This window comes from Corapipo altera, unplaced genomic scaffold (genome assembly GCF_003945725.1).
Source record: "Corapipo altera isolate COAL_440 unplaced genomic scaffold, ASM394572v1 68, whole genome shotgun sequence".
Lineage (NCBI taxonomy): Eukaryota > Metazoa > Chordata > Aves > Passeriformes > Pipridae > Corapipo > Corapipo altera.
The window spans coordinates 6,490,369-6,508,822 of NW_020884919.1; the positions used below are offsets into that span (position 1 = coordinate 6,490,369).

General features: G+C 42.9%; 2 protein-coding genes and 1 long non-coding RNA gene across 15 annotated transcripts in view; 1 reads left to right on the top strand and 2 right to left on the bottom strand.

Moving 5' to 3' along the window:
- UBXN4 (UBX domain protein 4) overlaps window positions 1–11,383 on the bottom strand; it is a 14,604-nt gene extending 3,221 nt beyond the window's left edge. The window contains exons 1-8 of the mRNA XM_027656216.1: window positions 11,258–11,383; window positions 5,789–5,891; window positions 4,910–4,938; window positions 3,995–4,113; window positions 3,261–3,429; window positions 2,709–2,811; window positions 1,036–1,090; window positions 734–898 (exon numbers count right to left, since the gene is read on the bottom strand). Coding sequence (XP_027512017.1) covers window positions 734–898; window positions 1,036–1,090; window positions 2,709–2,811; window positions 3,261–3,429; window positions 3,995–4,113; window positions 4,910–4,938; window positions 5,789–5,891; window positions 11,258–11,336 — 822 coding nt within the window. The 5' untranslated portion in view covers window positions 11,337–11,383. The remainder of the gene's footprint in view (window positions 1–733; window positions 899–1,035; window positions 1,091–2,708; window positions 2,812–3,260; window positions 3,430–3,994; window positions 4,114–4,909; window positions 4,939–5,788; window positions 5,892–11,257) is intronic.
- Window positions 11,384–11,493: 110 nt separating this feature from the next.
- Window positions 11,494–16,313, top strand: LOC113953236. The gene is made up of 2 exons (XR_003529800.1): window positions 11,494–13,344; window positions 15,543–16,313. It is a non-coding gene; the product is annotated as an uncharacterized LOC113953236 (long non-coding RNA).
- A 400-nt stretch (window positions 16,314–16,713) lies between these two features.
- The window catches only part of R3HDM1 (R3H domain containing 1), a 77,239-nt gene continuing 75,498 nt past the window's right edge, over window positions 16,714–18,454 (bottom strand). For 12 of the 13 annotated variants that reach the window (XM_027656179.1, XM_027656176.1, XM_027656177.1 and 9 more), the window contains one exon: window positions 16,714–18,128. In XM_027656179.1, coding sequence (XP_027511980.1) covers window positions 17,776–18,128 — 353 coding nt within the window. In that variant the 3' untranslated portion in view covers window positions 16,714–17,775. The remainder of the gene's footprint in view (window positions 18,129–18,454) is intronic. The other variant, XM_027656184.1, reaches the window with a different exon arrangement.

Below are 18,454 nucleotides of genomic sequence, written 5' to 3' on the forward strand. Positions count from 1 at the left end.
ATTCAAACAACCAGCCACGATCTGCACTCGTGAATAGGCAGAACTGCACAGAGAGGAGCAGAGCATATGGAGAAAAGACAGTAGTGCTGCAAGGAATTATTCAGTGCCAGGCTGCACAATCTTGTGTCATTAGCCACACTTCTCATGAGTCACTTCCCACTGCCAGTTGTTAATAGATGATCTTCCCATGCAAGTTTAATGCTCCAGGGAAGATAAAGGCAAAAGTCTTATGCCAAGTTACACGATTGCAATTCTAAGTGTTCTGCAGCAAACCCTAATAATGAGGAAGAATTTCAGTTGTTACAATCTATTTGCATCCATCTATGCACACACATTTACACAAACTTAGAAAATAACCCTCCCCACTATTTTGAGACTGATATTCTCGTGTGTGTTCTACAATTAAATATTCCTTGTGCTGCTCTTTCAGTACCATGCTTAATGGCACTGATTTTTATGTTTAAATGGTAATTCTCCACTAGGCTGAAGCAATTTGACAGAAAAGCTGGTACGTTTGTTCAGACAGAAAAGAGCACCGTGAATACAAAAGCACAAGTTTCATTTTATACACAGGAAATGCCACATAAAACCCAAACACCAAAACTGTTACAGGATTGCAAACAGAAAAATGAACAATCTCGCAGAGTTTCATCAAAGAAAATTTATCATTTCACTACACCAGTGGCCCTGTGAGAGAGAGGAGCAGAAGGTCTGTTCCCAAATGCCCGTTTACCATTGCAATCTGCTGCCTGATGCGCTCTCTGGCCGCCTTCTCCTCTGCCTTCTCTCTGTTCCTTTCCTCCAACATACGTTTGGTCATTTCTTCTTCCTGTCGTCTCTTGTACTCCAGCATTTCTTTGCCAGTTTTTCTCCTTTCAATTTCTTTCTTAATTTCTTTCTGAATAGAAAGATATAAAATTGGACCACAAAACTCCCTTGGACAAGAGAAAAGACTGAAGTACATCTGTTTCAGAAGGAATTTATTCAAATAAGGGTATAAGATACCCTGCAAGGGGTTTTACATTTTTGTGTTACCTGTTCTTCTTCTTTCCTTTTCTCTTCCTGTCTCTCTTCAAGCCTTTTCGTTAATCTAAATTTAAGAATAAAGCGAGAAGCCTTACTGCAGTATTTTAAGATGCTAAGGAAGCATCTGCAAACACAGACCAGAACACATGGAAATGAACTGTAGCCCAGTGCTGGTACCCCTGTAACAGTCACGATTCACTCACATGGGGTGCACCACCCACACAAAGACAGGTGAGGATTCACCACCTCCTTTCCGACTTTTAGCGGAATTACAACACATTCCCTTTGTCCTTTTCCCCTCAGGAAATGAAGAATCCCACATATTCTTGCTGTTGGACCAACTTATAGAGACGTACAATAAGCAATCACTGTTTAGGACCTGTGGTAACAAACACTAAATCTCAGTCTCTTTTTAGCTGTTTAAACCATCTGGTTTCTCCTGCACGTCACTTCCTCAAATGGAACACAAGTAACACGTAGCACTGACAGAGATGCACATGCCTCTGTCTCAGCTCTCCAGAAAGGTGCCTTAGAAAAAGGAGTGACTTAAAAAACCCAGTAATTTGTCAATGCAGATTGACAATAAAAGCCCAACATAATTTAAGTCTGGGGAAAGGGCGGGCACAGCCAAACGTGAGAAGTCAGATAACCAGAAAAATCTTGTTTGTGTGGTACTGTTTTCTTAAAAAGAAAATGGTAGCTAGCACACAGCTTGGCCCCTTTTTCCCCCCTTGAAACAATGCTGTAGATAAATTATGCCAGATTTGTATAATGATTAATGGATTTTTTAAAAATGCAACATTGATATTTATATTAAAAATTATTTCATTGTCTTAACAGCGTTATGAAAAAATTATCCCTGTTGTCCAATAACTTTGGAAGAAAACTGATATTAAGCAAGAAGTAGTTTTAAAACATATTTTAGCATTTAAGTATTATAATAAATATATTTAATTGTATAATTAAATAATTTTTAACATTTAAATGTTATATATTAGAAATAATCTGATCTGCTAAATATGTGTAACTGGTTTTAGGCTGGATATTTCAAATAGTGTCAGTCTTACTAAAACCAAGTTTATACACAAAATCCTGTATTTAAAAACCATCAGTGTAAGGAATGAACCATGTTTTGAACCAGATGTTTCTGATCACTATACTTCAAAATACTAAAAATAACTCATCCCTGTTCACTCATCAAAGCAAAATAAGGGTCTCAGAATAGGATTCCTCTGGATTCTTCAATATCCCTAAACTACAAAAAGTCATCAAATCAACAAGAAGAAATAAGAAGGCATCTCTATTATAAAACCTAGGTTACTATTTTATTACACCAGTTTTCAGTGTTTTCAGTTCAATGTTTTAAGTCATTCAAAAATTTGCAGCAAACGTATGGTCTGTACAAAGTTATATCAAAGGTGACCATTTGTATTTTTCCAGATTACCTCTTTCTTTCACAGTACATGAAAAATGAGATTAATTTAAAAGCTGTTTCAGTATCAGCCCTTGTATTGTCACAGACATCTAATCAAAAACAAGGCCACAAAAAGGTTTGCCAGATGACAACAGATTAAAAATCCTGTAATTAAGGCTGTTTGTTAAAAAAAACCCAACCCAAAACCCAACAAAACCTCCTGAGAAACAAATACAGCACATTAGGAAGTCTGCAAAAGAAGACTTACCTTTCTACCTTGAGTGTAAGATCATTCACAGGCTGAGCATCACTCACTTGCTCATCTGCAGAATTAGTTGCTTCCTGGCTTGCTGAACCAGAATTTGCTCCATCTTCAAGGGATTTACAAGAAAGTAAAGCATAAGAGAAAAAATAAAGGTATATTTCTTTGATAAAAACTACTATGCTCATTGTTAGCCACAATTTACAGCAACTGAGATATCTCAAGGAAATCTGAGGTTCTGCTACTTAGACTTGCCCCCTCAGCAGTTTGACTTCAGGTTGCAAACCCAAAGAAACTTTTTCATTGAATCCTTTTTCAGGAAAGCACACACAAATTTTATTGTATTATAAACCATTCCTCACTCATTAAAACGAAGCAGAACGACAAGTTATTCTTCCCTCTGGACTTGCAAAAAGCATTCTGGAACACCCAAGTTTGTCCTCAATCAGTCCACAACGTATTGCCTTTTATGTACTACCATGTACATAAGAAACTTTCTTTTCAGGAAAAAAAATATTTCCAAAGTAAATTAGCAAGCATTTGTGTCAAAGCACTCACCATTACTGGTGGAAGGTCTTACTGCCTCAGGCATAGCAGACCCAGAGGAGTTACAAGACTCTGCTGCTCTGGATTGTGTATTTTCTGGAGCACCATCAGACTGGGAGGAGGGATGGGGGGCAGGTGACTGAGTGCCATTTGCCAAAGGCCGCCCTTTCCCTGTGTGCATCTAAGAAATTGGAGAAAAAAATTGAGGCCATGAAAGTTCAAATATTTTTCATAGGTTCAAAGGTCGAGAGTGAGCTATTTTTGGAGAATCAGCCCTATTAAAATATAAAACTAGAATAATCACATATTGTTGAGTATAGTGCAATCATGCATTTCACACTTTTCCTAATTTTAGTCTTGCACTAAAACTAATCATCAAAGTGATCAAATCAAAGCGATAAAACTATCTACACTTACATTATGTTCCACAGCATAATTTTATAAATCCACATTACAGAACAGTATTGAAAAACCACATGTGAGCTGAAGAGCAATTAGTATGTCATTCCAGTTTAGAGATCTCAACACATTTCTTCCGTACTGCAGGTGTTACACACATGATCTAAACCAATCTGCGAATCAAAAGTTAATGTAGCGCTTCCCCATAGTGGCTCCAGCCTGTCCAATCTGTGTGCTGAATTCCAGGTTGCAGTTTTGTTGTTGGAAGGACACAGAACCAGTAACTCCCCCTTGCCCAGGGCCATCACCTGTCCTCAGTCACAGACCCAGCTGTCAGCAAGTGTTACCTGTTTAACTTTATGGATCCTGGTAACAAGCTCTTCAACAGAAACACTGCCAGCAATGACTTCCAAAGGGATTCCATTGTCTCCTATAAAAAAGCTGGATGGCACACACACCACGGGATCTGCACAGCAACAGTTAAGGGCAGTGAATGACACAAGATCATAAAGTAACTTCCAGGGCAAGGCAGATGTCCCTCCTACAGGAGCTTCCAGCCCAGCACTCTTATCTCCACCTGCTCACCAGCTGTCAGTGCCAAGGGAGGAAGGAAAAAGAGACACTGGCAAACACTGCATACCAGTGATAAGTATTTCTTCTTTTCTTTGTACTGGTTTAAGCAAAAATATTTTTCTCCAACTTTTTTCTGGGCACAGATTATGCTCCAACTGGAGAGATTTTGTTTTAGTGTGAGATAACATTTAACTGGACAATAATGAATTCTCTACAGCATTAAGGAAATCCAAGCTGAGGTTCTGAATCCCCTTTCCCAGCATCATACAGAACTCTGGGCAGTGACCCCCTTAAGGCAGGGAGATGTTTCCCTGACTCCACAGCTGTGTCTGTGACAAAACCCTCTCCACTGCTTGTTCTTCCTCCCCTGTATCTCTGAGCCCCAACTAATAACTGAAAGCTGCTTAGTAATACCAGTGGGTTATTCTGATGACATAAATTTTAGATCATTTTCTATTTAGAGAATTACACAGGATTAACATAAACTTGTTCACTTTCTCTAAGAACAGACAGTAAGTTGAATACACAGATGGTATCTGTTAAATACACAGTTTATTGCACACTTTTGTGCCATAATAAGTATTTTCAATAATGGTGCTTGTAAGTACTTGTCTTAAGAACAGTATTAACTTGTAATGAGCAATTATCTGTAATCATAATGTAGCATCTAAACTGATCTCAAAGGATACAAATTTGAGAGAACTGCAGGCATGCTTCACTGTTGAAAAAAAAAGATTCATTTAGGAGGAGCAATCGCTTCGCAACAACCTCAGATTAAGTCTTTCATCATAAAAATAACTGTCCTACAAAACTATTTAAATACTTGAGAGAGCACTAAAAGCAAATTTGCATCATGTCTTCTCATTAACATTCTGCAGAAGTGTTGACATGGTGACAATCGCTGCTTATCACAGTTGACTACATCAGACTGAGGGAAGCAGTGCTAAGAGGCAATTCAGGAAGAAGCAATCTAGTCTATTGAGCACAAATAATATAGTAAATCTAATAAAATGTCTATAGAGCATTTCAAAATAATACCATTTTGGGAAATGTCAGTGCACTTTGTGCACTTGGGCTGGAACACAAACATAACCAAAATAGCTGCGTAATTTACTCAGGAACTTCAGTGCTTCTCCATTCTGTGTGTTACAATGGAGGCAAACACATTTTCTCTGGGGCTTTACAGATTCTTATCCTTCTGAATTCATGAAAGGTTTTTAATTCATTGTGTAACTTGGCAAATCAAGAACTGCCTCTAGCACTTCATTTTGATTCCAGCTTTTTTTATTGCACTTTCATGTCTCCTCCTGTTGAAAAAGGACAACTTCAAGCATTCTTTTACTAGTACTGGAATACAATCAGAAATACACAGTGAATATCTGCAGAACACAACAGTAAATTCTGACATTTTTTCAGGCCCTAGAGGCTTCAGGAGTACTGAACTCACTTATGCTCTGGAATCCTGTATTTAGAATATCTCCTAATCAGGGTGAGGACTTCAAAGCCTCTTATTCTCATCATCAACAATGAAAGATGGTATAAGTGACAGAATTAGAATGGGCTCAAACCTTTTGGTGTCGATTTTAATAGCAACAAACCCATCTGAGGCAGCCTCAGTCACCTTCTCATCTTCCCACCTCGAAGCCATCTCAGTAGATTGTTCATCTTCACCTGCAAGACACAACACTTCTGTGAAGCTAAATCCACCACAAATTGCTTTTTCTGCTCTGATTTGAGCTTTGCTTCAGATCGCTTGGGATCACCTTTGAAAGACACTCTTGATTACTTTTAAGTCAGTTGATAATTTTGCTCCAGATTACCCTCATAACATGCACAGAGATCCTGCAGCACAGAGGGAACCACTGCTTCTCCCTGACAGTAAACTTCACCTCCTAACCTGACCAAACTATCAGCCACTTACCCCTCATTATAAATTTAATTACATATTGGTTCACCAGCTGCTGATAGGTAAAACTATGTTCTCCACTCCTTGGAAATACATAATTCAGCAAAGTTTCACAGTCTGACAGTGTTGAAAAAAAATACACAAACCAAGAAACATTTATTTGCAGGATTAATTGTATCTTAGTTTTGTATTTTGTGCTTTTCTTGATGTGAACAGTAGGAGAGGAAGAGAAGTGAGGAGCACAGAGGAACAGGAATAACAGGAGCAGAGGAGCTACTTAGGTAAGAGAAACTGAAAAGGTGTTGTGGGGCCACAGATCCAGAAGTGTTATTTTAATCAAATGAAACATAATCATCCATTTATCTTCCAAAGCACCACTTCAGTGAGGATGTGGGTAAATAAATAATTCTGATGAATATTAACCATTTTTCAACAACTACCCTGGCTTGCCACCATTTGTTTATCTTCAATCTGTATTACTTCCCAGCAGCTTGGAATGGACTTCATGAAGAATCTGAGTCACAAGTACAGCAGTACAGTAGTCCATTATTTGGTGACAACAACAAACCACTTGTTTGTTCCATCCCAGTTCCATTCCATGCAGTATTTTTGATTTGTTAGGATCAGGAGTTACACGTGGAGTCCCCCATGGAAGTGCTGCTGTCTGGTCACGAGGCTTCCCAGAGGCTTCCCAGAGGGACACGTATCAAAAATACAACCATTTTGAACACCTGGTTTTCAACCCGATGTATCGATTTTACCCTGGAAGTATTGGAGCAAGTAACAAAGTATCCACCTCTATCACGATTATTCTGCATAAGGAAGTGAATATTTAGGCTGTTTTATGTCAGAACCTTTTTTCCTGCTGTCAGTGGAAGCAGCTGTTCTGCCAGGAGCAGTTCAGGCCCCTCTCCTGTTCCCACATGCTCGGAGGCAGCTGCTTCACCACACACTCTTTCAACAGGACATGTGCTCATCCGATTAGGCTACTAAAAATATCTAAAGACTTGCCTAACACTAACTTTTCCACACAAACAACTGCTGTAGAAGAAAGAATGTTGAAAGACACAAACAGGGCAGAAACTGCTCACAGGACAGTCTGAGATGCGCCCCGTGAATGAAAATGCTGATAACTCACATTTTCTAAAGCTCTCTGCCACAACACACAGATTAATATTGTGACTACCCACTGAAGAGCTGCTTATTCTCACATATCTTTTTGTTTAGATAACCCTTCCTCATTTGGGGGTTAAGGCTCTTTTATTACAGGTAGTAGTAATTATATCCTGAAATGAAAACTGCCAGGTCACAGGAAAAACATCAGAAAGGTCAAGAGGTGAAGCCTGAACATGACATAACTCATAATTCTGTGAAACACTGAGCCAGCACAACGACCTCGGAATTCCAGCTCCCAAGACTCTCAGATTTCTTGTTTCTCAAACAAAAGCATCACTTTATTTCACGTGGTGTAACAATCTGTACACAATTCACAGTCACACTTCCTCATCTCTGAAATTTGGCCAGGTAAATTTAGATAGCTGTGCAGAGAAAATAGACACTTTTCCTGCAATAATTTATTTCCTGTTTGAGGAACTTACTCAAAACCATCACAGGTTGTCAGACTTTAACTCCCCTATTCCTCAACACTCAGTCATCAGGGAAAAGTGTTTACCTTTCAGAAGGAGAGAGATAAGCCTAGCTGACTTTTCCATGTCCAACATTTCATAATTATGCAGTAAGAGTAAGGATTTTGATTCTGGAAATGCCAGAAAAGCCAGGACACGAAGCTGTTCACCTCCTCCTCCTCCTCCTTTGCGTCATTTCACTTATTTAACTTGAAAAGTGCTTTGATATATCTTGGCTACAAATTACTAACAAATAGCTTATAATTGCAAAGCACCCTTTTGTAAAAAAATAATCCATAAAATAAAGCTATGAACAAAGGAAGGAGAGTTTCTACAAATGTTATTAAAAAGAAACACAAACATTTTATCTTGAAGCTTTTTTACTTTCCCCATCCCCCCTTCATTTCTTCACTCTGAAAAGCACTTTTTATGAGTGGCATGGTATTTTCAAGATCAGAACATTTCTAACCCTTGGAAAGGATAATCTTAAACACCTCAAACAGAATAGAGTAGGTTTCACACCAAATGAACAACTGAACTTCAGATTAATAACTTAAGGAATGAAAGGCATTTTTTAACCCTGTAGACTACAAAATCATCTACAGAACAGCTGCCACAAGATACCAGAGAACAGAATCACACAATATCCTGAGCTGGAAAGGACCCACAAGGATCATTCAGTCCAACTCCTGGCCTGCACAGGACAACCCCAAGAGTCACACCCTATGCCTGAGAGTGTTGTCCAAACACTTCTTGGGCTCTGGCAGCCTTGGGGCCATGGCCACTGCCCTGGGGAGCCTTTTCAGTGCCCAACCACCCTCTGGGGGAAGAACCTTTCCCTAATACCCAACCTAAACCTCCCCTGACACAGCTCCAGCCGTTCCCTCGCCTACCTGGGTTCCTCAGACCTGTTTCACCACCAGGAATACTGTTTCCTGCACAGCAGCAGAGGGAAACTGCTGCCGGCAATTAACTGATGCCACAAAGTAACTTGTCTGTTCCCCATCCACAACTCCCCTGCCTGGTGTGCACAGAAGGCTCTATTTAACATCTCACCTTAATATTTAAAATTGATTTCCTAAGGCAGACACGCTTCACCTCGTGCTCTCTGCACAGTATGGAGCAACACCTTTTATTGCAACTTCCCAGGAGTTCAACAGCATCTTTACTACACTTACACCATTGCATCACCACAACGTGTCCTGAGGGTTTCAAACACTGAACTCAAAAACATTGGGATTTCAGCTGCAGACACAAATGGCAAAGGAGAAACCTGGTTGAAAAACGTGCACTTGCAGTCATAAACACCACCTCCTTTTTAAGATAAATAACCACAGTACTCCTTGCTTGACCAGAAAAACATCCTGGAAGCAGAAAGAATCATTCAGTTCTTCATTTTCTAGAGAGAAAGTAAGTAAAGAAAAAAGAAGACGAGTGAGGGGCAGAGAGATGGTGGCAGAAACCAGAGATGGACCTACCAAAATTCACTCATTTTGGTGAGGACTGTATCTAACAGTTCTTCTCCACTAGTGGCCACCTCAAAATTGCAGTTAACTTACATTTTCAATTTCTCTCACTAATTTTTTTTCCTTTATTCGCTTTTTATCCCCAGAGCCACTATTTGGATGAAGTGTCCAATACAAAACAGAAACACTGAACACTGCTGAATCCTTGTTTTCCTGCTCAGAAAGCTGCTTTCAAATGCCTGTCTCCAGTGGGAAGTGTGGAGTGTAAAGGCCCAAAGTTACCCTCACTGTGCAGTCTGAAATGTTGCTACCCAAACAACAAAGCCAACCCCTGCCAACATAAAAATAGACTGTTCTTTCAGCATTCTGCATCCTTCAAACACACGTGCTTCCACACATACACACTGAGAAAATGAGTTCTTGATGCTTCATGATCGGCTCTGCCCAGGTCAGCTGCCCTGATCCCACCGTGCCTGGGGGGATCAGATCTTGGCAGAACTCCCCAGTTCTTTCCTTTCAGAGATATTGTTCACTGAAGTAACACTCCCCTTTTTCCAGGGCTCAAAGAGCAAACAAAACAAATCCTCAGAGCACACCAAGTGACAAAACCAGGTTACATCCCTGCAACCAGAAATTCATCTCTGTTACACGTCTACATATTCCTACATCCACCCAGTCAACATCAACATTTAAAAGGTCCTAGTTTGTGTACAATTTTAGTGCCATAAAAAATAGTGGAAACAAGTTATAATATGCACTTTTCAGCCACTCTACTACTGCCCTGCTCAGTGGGCAGGGGGAAGAGAATAGAATGGAAGGCTTGTGGGAGAGATAAGGGCAGGGAGGGGTCACTCACCAGTTACTGTCACAGGCAAAACAGACTCGACTTGGGGAAAAATTCGTGTCATTTATTACTCATCAAAAGTCAGAGCAGGATCATGGGAAAAACAAATCTCCCCACCCTTCCTGCAGTCAGTTCCTCACACGTTGTCTCTCTTGCTCCTTCCTCCTCAGAAGCTGGACTTCTCACACTCTTCCCCTGCTCGAGCATGGGGTCCCTTCCCAGCATCTCCAAAGGGAGTCTTTCCCACGGGCTGCAGCTCTTCATGAACTGCTCCACCCCATCCCTTACTCCATCTCTGGTCTGAGAAGGCCTTGATTTCCAGCAGTATGTTCACTATTCAGCAGAAAATGCTGTTCTCCAGGTATAAGGAGAGTTGTGTCAACAGGGGAACTTAACTGCACTAACTTTTCTGTTCACATCCCCTTCGGGAGGGAACTTCTCCTCAAAGCCTCACCAATCCCAAGGTTCAGCAGTTCCTGAGGGAACAACACTAAGCCACACGTCGTTGTTTCATGAGGCATCTGAAAGACTCGAAGCCATAAGCAATTAAGGCAACAGTAAAACCTAAAGAAACAACACACGCAGATAAAAGCACAAGCAGTGAGTTAAAAGGGCCTGTCTAACCACAGAATATCAAAGAATCAATCGGGTTGGAGGAGACCTCTGGGATCATCGAGTCCAACCTGCGACCAAACATCACCGTGTCAACCAGACCATGGCACTGAGTGCCACGTCCAGCTTTTCCTTAAACACCCCCCAGGGACGGTGACTCCACCACCTCCCTGGGCAGCCCATTCCAGTGTCCAATCACCCTTTCTCTGGAGAAATTCCTCCTCATGCCCACCCTAACCCTCGGCTGGCGCAGCTCGGGGCCGTGTCCCGCTCCCCGTGTTTCCCAGGCAGAAAGGCAGCGCGCACCCGGCGCTGTGGGTCTGTCCGGGTTCCAGCGGCACTCGGTTACGAAACACGCGCTGTCCGTGCGAGGGGAGGAAACAAAACACCACGAACAGCCCCCGACGCCGCGGCAGCGGGAGCCGAGCGAGCGCAGCGGGGCAGAACGAGGGGCAAAGCCCCACACGGGCCGGGGCTGACACAGCACAAATCCCGCCCGGTGGGCGGCACACGGCCGGCAGGGCTCCGCCGGGCCCTGCCGGCGGGCGGGCGGGCGGGTGGGCGGGCCCCGGGACGCAGCGTACCTGCCACGAACACGACGAAAACGGAGCTGCGCTCCTTGGCGGCGGCGATGGCGGCGGGCACGGACCCGCCGAACCACATCGTGCGGCCGCGACGGCGCCGGCACCCGCCGGGACCCGCCGCCCTCACCGCACCGCGCCGGGCGCACCGCGCATGCCCAACGGCCCCCGTGCGCCTGCGCTCGCGCCCCGGCGAGGCGCCTCCTGATTGGCGGCCGCTCCCCTCCCTCACACCGCCTCGGGCCGCCGCCATCTTGGAGCTGAGGGAGGGGTGGTGCGACCCTCGGTGAGGGTGAGGGGTGGTACTGTGAGGAGCCGCGGAGGGAGCTGCGGGGGGCTTAGCCTGGAGAAAAGGAGGCTCAGGACTGACCATGTCCCTCTCTACAACCACCTGAAAGGAGGGTATAGCTAGGCGGGGATCGGGCTCTTCTACCAGGCAGCAAGCGACAGGATGAGAGGACACAGTCTTAAGCTGTGCCAGGGGAGGATTAGGTTGGACATCGGGAGTAATTTCTTCACAGAAAGGGCGATTAAACATTGGAATACTGTGACCCGTTCTGGGCTCCTCAGTACCAGGACAAGGAGATACTGGAGAGGGTCCAGCAGAGGCCACAGAGATGATGAGAGGTCTGGAGCATCTCTCTGATGAGGAGAGACTGAGGGAGTTGGGGCCGTTTATGCTGGAGAAGACTGAGAGGGGATCTCATTGATGAATAAAAGTATCTTAAAGACAGGTGCCAAGACAGTGCTGCCCAGCAACAGGACGAGGAGCAATGGCCATAAACTAAAACACAAGAAGTTTCATCTCAACATGAGGAAGAACTTCTTTAGGTTGAGGGTGGCAGAGCCCTGGAACAGCTGCCCAGGGAGGGTGTGGAGTCTCCCTCTCTGGAGACATTCCAGACCCACCCGGACGCGTTCCTGTGTCCCCTGCTCCAGGTGACCCTGCCTTGGCAGGGGCTTGGACTGGGTGATCTCCAGAGGTCCCTTCCAACCCTGACAATCCGTGACTGTGTGGGGCAGTGCTGGAGAAAGGGGCACACACACCTCACGTGCCCCTTGTGCCCCCTGGGGCTGCGAGGGCAGGATGGACACGGCCAAACCCCCAGTGCCCGCCCTGGGGACAGCAAAGGTGTGAGTGACTGAGGGGGAAAGCAGTGGGGAAAATGACAGAAATCAGTGCTAAATGGGACAAAAATAGAGTGAGGTGTGCAGAGATCCTCCATGAGAGGCAGGAGGTGAGGCCAGGACATCCTCCCTGCTCCCAGGCTGTGTGAGGGGCTGGGACACCACATCCCGCAAAGCAGCCACGCTCCTTGATGGACATCTCACAGTAATGAGGACAGGACAGTTCATTTCAAGTGCTCTGGTAATAACATTTTGGACAAAATGGTCTCCCCAAGCATTTCTGAAACACCATTAGGACTGGGACTATATAACTGGACAACTTGCTGAGGCAGATACTGTCAAACATTGGAAGGCCAAAAAACACGGAGTCTCTCAGCCTGGAAAGCCTTTCACTGTTGTACTTTGTGTAACCTGGAGCTTAATTAGAGAAGTCACTGGATAATGACAACTAGAAAAACCCTACAAACCAACAGTGAAAAAAATGCAAGTCAGTGTTGACAACAGTATACAAAAGCTGTTTTACCTCTCTCAAGATGCAGCATGTGGAAAATGTGTCAGTAATCCTGCTCACTGGGTAAGCCTTGCACACACACATGTTGTGCTTCTGCAGGGTTTTAAAGGAGTAACCATCAGAACATCATTCTGAGTGTTTTTTTGTTATTGTGTTTTTTATTATTATTTTGTATTTTTTTTGTATTTTCTTTCTTCATGGTACAAAACATTTGAGGGCAGTGCCAGAGGTTGGATGATATTAAGCTAGACATTTTTTGGGGGGGATGAGCAAAGAGACATCTCTGTCACACGTGCATGGAGAGGAGGAGTAATGCTGTGTGTTGGTATCTTAACTCTGTGAGGAATTTGGATGTCTTGCACTAATTCTCGTGGCTTTTCCAACAGCTGCAGTTTGCATTTACTGCATCTCATTTGAAATCCTAAGTTGGAAGCCAAGTTCCACGGGAAGGGTGAGTGAAGTGTTGAGCACTGTATGTTTTGGGAATTCTCTTGCAAACATGATTTTCAAAATTTTTGCCACCACTTGAAACAAGGAAGAAATTCTGTTTAAACGTGAAAGAAGGGCTTAGTAATGACTGGAGAGGTAACTTTTGTGAAGGTGTGCAATCTTTTACATCCTCGGGGACCATTTATATTACACTCTCAGATAATTACAATTTTAAAAATGTAACTCTCTAACTGTAGAGTCACTGATTGCTGCTGTTGGATGTGCCTTTGCTGCTGTAATTAATCTGAGAGCCCTTACTGCCAGTGTCCCTGGAAAACAGCAAAGGTCTGCAATCTGTAGGCCCAGGAAAAGGAACGGGTAACAAGTAGAAAGTTTTACTGAGAACTCAGAAAAAATAATTTGGCAGCTGCAGCATTACCTGGGATTCAGTTCCTTTGGGGAGTGTCTGTGTGTTTTCAGCCATTGGTATGGGATACAATGCAAGACAGTAATTTGCATTCTAAGAGAATAATTTTCTCTCCCCCAAACAGCACAGATCCATTTGCATTAAAAAGGAAATATTTTTATTAGTGAATTCCTTTTTTAAATTGTCCTGCTGCTTCACCCTGAATCAATGGTTCATTAACAAATCAAACTATCAGTTCAGGCCAAGTAAGAAGGCAACAAATTTGAGTAGCCATGGAGTCAAGGTCTGATGTAGTTCCCAGACTGTGTAAATCAATGTGACAGGCTATGGGAGCACTTAGTGATGATGTTTCATGGAGTAACTATTTGGAAACCGAGAGAAGGGCAATGCTAATTAACCCTACAACAAGGGCAACAGTGAGGTATTAGCAAGCAGCAGAATGCCAGTGTCTCCCCTGCAGTTCAAATGGAGGCCTCTGTAATTCAACCTTCATGAAGACTGAGCTGTAGAAACATTGAAGGGATTGAAACAATAAAAATTCCAGCTACAGTAATGTGGTCAGTTTTCTCTAAAGCTTCATCTTAACATTCTTTGCCTCAGGGCTCAGTACAAGAACTTAAAGCCTGCACCAAGTTTCTATGGCAAAAATACATCATGGAGCTAAAGAAGTATTTAGAAAAGAAACTGGTTGTAATTTTGACTCCCTTTTGGTTGCAGGCTGTGAGGAGGTTCTCAGGTGTGACGTTCTGATCTACCCAAATCCAGCATCAGGTCCATGTGCTTTGAGGAGCCTGCAGAGTGGGGGACTTACATTTATTTTCCTAATTTTGGATGATCTTTTTGACTGTAATAGCACAAATGACATTGAATGTTCACAGTCCAGGATGCATTTTACAATATAATGTGTTAATTAAAAATTAAAATCAAGAAACAGTAGCCTTTGGTGGATGAGGTAAAAGCTGTATTTGTTGATCTTTTCTGCTTATTCAACTGCTTTCCCTTAGTTTTAAAAGTTATGACACGTTCCCAGTAAAATGAAAATACTGTATTGCTGCAATACAAGTCCCCACTTAATTTCTTTTGCCACTGTTTGCTTTAAAAATGGCTTTGATGTTAAATGACAGGCAGCTCAAATATACCACAGCACCAGAGGAGTTGTTGGGCACACTTGGGAATGTGTTTTACATATGACAAATCCATGCCATAAAGTGTTTTTATTTGCTTTCTAGACCATGATCCAAATCTATGGAACAAATGTAGTTCCAGAGGTTTTGCACATAGTCCTGACCTAGGCTGGTGTGGCTTAAGAGACCAGAAGGGGCACAAGTGTAAAAGCCAGGAAGGTACAAACATCCTGTTCACTTACTAGAGACAGCACGAAATAGCACAAAATCAGGAATAAACAAGACTGTAAAGTGGGAATATGTGAATTCTGGGCCCCCTGCACACAGCAGAAGCCCCTGGACACTTCTGTTAATTGTATGTATGTGGCTTGTAGAGCACAGCCAGATCAAACTCCAAAAAAGTAACTGTATAACACAGGGGAAAACACAGAAAAGGTGAGCAGCTCGTAGGAATTGGAAGGGATCATGTTCTGCATTAGAGTACAACTGGCTTATTAAATGCTCTAAGTTTTTCTTCTAAGGCAATTTGCATTCAAGTTTACAACTTACTTGATAAAAATGAAGTATTTCCTGGGCCTTGTTCCTAATCAGTGTATCCCTCCCCTCCCACTGTTTGGATTGCATTTCCATGCTTCCCTTGCATTACCTTTTCTTCTCTGGTTGTTATAGGGAAGGTTTATGCAATGAAGTCAAGCAACACTCAGAAACAGTTCCATTTGATGCAAGATATAGTTCTTGGGCTGCTGAGAATAGATGGGAGCTCTCACAGCCACTGACTACCCTTCTACAGCTAGGAAAAATCTTGTGGAATGTGCCAACTACGGGAGAAGCTGCCTTCCTGGGGCTGGGACACCTGTCACTGCAGACCTGTAACCTGTGAGCTACTTTTACAGGATTAAAACATAATCTGAAACTGGCCCTGGCAATCAGCAAGAGGGAGTTACAGAATGTGGGCATTAGTCATGTTCCCTCTGTTCAGAGGAGCAGGAAAACTGCACAAGCTGGGGCTCTTCCCATCTTTGGCTTTGGGTGCAGTGAACTACAGCATCCAGCAGGAAGAACCAACACCCTCAGCAGCACAGGAACTCAAATGCCAAGTCCCATCCTTTTAGGAAAGCAGCCAGGGCTGAGCAGATTCACCTTTTGGCCAGGGGCTTGAAGCTCAACATTTCCCCCTCCCTTTTAGGGGAGTATTGAGTGTAATTTACCTTCAGTCATGTCAATACCTGTTATTCCAGCATTTCCCAGAATTAAGTCTCATAAACCCAGTTTGTGAGGCTGCATCATTCCCAGACAGGTCAGATTTCTTAGCTTTCTTCCAAGTGCTTCACCACGTGAAGGACTCAGGAGTTGAACATGCAGAGGAGTGTCCTTGCCACTTCACGATTGGTTGCTCTGGGATAGATTTTTTTTGTATAAAAGATGAAAATTAATGCACCTCAATTTTTTACTTTTGCTCTATAAAATGTTTTTAAACACAACGTTTACCTTGAGTCTCCACTTCCAGAAGTTACAAATGCACCTTTTTTACAAAGCAATAGCCTTAGGAAGTGAACAGGTAGTTATAGCAGCAAACCAGTGCCTGAGCTAAAAATAAAACCAGGAACAGTCCCTTAGGGCATCTGAATAATTTCTCTTTTTTACTTATGTAGGGAAACATTTAAAAGTGACGGAGGGCAGGATAACATAGACTCAAGAGGAGGAACAGCAACAGTGGCTCTTTAAAAGGTTTTAGTATTTTTAAGTTCTTTGCTCACATTTCAGGGGATCCTAAGCATTGATGTGAGTTCATCCAGGTTTCAGAAGACTCCCAGAAGTTTAAACAAGTGCACTGGGAAGGTTTGTGTTTGTAAACATTTATTCTCTTGAACTGAAAAAGGCTTGCATCAGCACACATTGTACAGACTTGCAAATTACACAGACTGAAAAAAGGTTTGTTTCATTTATGTGCAATGAATCTTTTAATGTCCAGTGAGCATCTGCAAATGATGAAAACTTAAACCATTAAAAAGGTTTCCAGCACTTATCAAACACAATTATCTTAGCGTGAAAAGGAAGAGAGAGAGAGCCATACTGGTGGGGACACAATTAAAGTGCAAACATTTTGTCACTTGTGAAGATACATTTTAGTTTCTTCACACTTTTGCTAAAAAGAAATATTAAAATGTGATTCAGTGAACATTCTTTGTAACCCATTCACATTCCCCTTTAAATAATTATTAAACTTGCTGGATCAGAAGCAAATCCTTCAAGGGTACAACCTTGTAATTTCTTTTGACATTGTTTGAGTGAATTGCAAAGGAAAATGACCACCTAAGGAGTTAGTTACTAAAATGATTTTTTTTTCCTTAAAAAAAAAACTCAAAGAAAAAGAAAAAAGGAAACCACGAGGGAAAAAGAACGGGTTAACTTGAAGATTTGGGGTAGTTTGCTAGAAAATTAATGTAATTCCTTGAAAATGGTTCTCTTTTCCCCTCCACCAATCCTCAGGTTCCTGCCTTGGAATGGACAGCTGTGTGCTGGCTGTGAAAAGGGATTATAAAATACAAATCTGCATATGGATTTTTATGAACATCTGCTGTACAATAGAACTTTGGATCTGATACAAGATTTCAAAAATATAAAACAAAACTACTATAAAAGTAGGGGGCATTTCCACAGCATTCCTCATGGAAAACTGCCTGTCGCCAAGGTGATTCCTTGCTATTGTCTGGGATTAACTCTGGAACTTTTCTTCTTCATCTTGCTGGCTTCACCGGGTTATTTATTCTTCAATGGCAAATGTCGTATGACAAGACATCCCAGGAGTCTCCATGCAGAGAACAGAAACCCCGTGACATCAAACCAACCCAGGAGGGGGGAACATGGAAGTAGTAAAGGCTGAGTGTCCGTGGTGGAACTGCTACTGAGAACTGGCCCTCTCCAGGCCGTGGAGGTCGTAGTGCTTCTTGCTGGTTCTCAGCCTGAACTTGCCCACTGAGGTACTGCTTTGCTTCTTCAGCGCGTTCTGCGCCGCCGACATGGTGGGGAAGGCGGCCAGGACCGTGTAGGTGGAGGCCAAGTCACTGGGCTTGGATGGCTCCGTGTTCCCGTTGCCGTCCCCGCCGGAGCGGCGCTGCTGCGAGTGCAGGCACTGCGCGTCCCGCACCCACCGGATCTTCGCTCCCACTTTGAACAGTTCTCCAAAGAGCTTCTCTGCCTCCAGCCGGGTGATGCCCTCTGGCAGCTCAGTAATTTCTAGGACTTTTCCCACGGCTGAAAGGAGAAAAGCAAATGAATCTGAGTTGGTCGTTGTACTCAATGAGACAACACACACAGTGGGAAATGAGTTATTTCATACTTGTATCTCCACTTGGCTGATACTAAATGCACAGGCCTCCCATTCCTGATATTCCAGAGAGCCTTTTGCTTTCACACTTAGCACTGCTTACAAATACAAGTGTACAAATAGAAGCTGAGAATACAAAATAAAATTCCTCAGAACAGAGAGGGAAAGATAATAAAATCATCACCAACTCATTTTACAGCAGGTTTCAGAGCTCACTAGAGCATCTCACTGGCTTTGCCTGGTAACCCTTCAC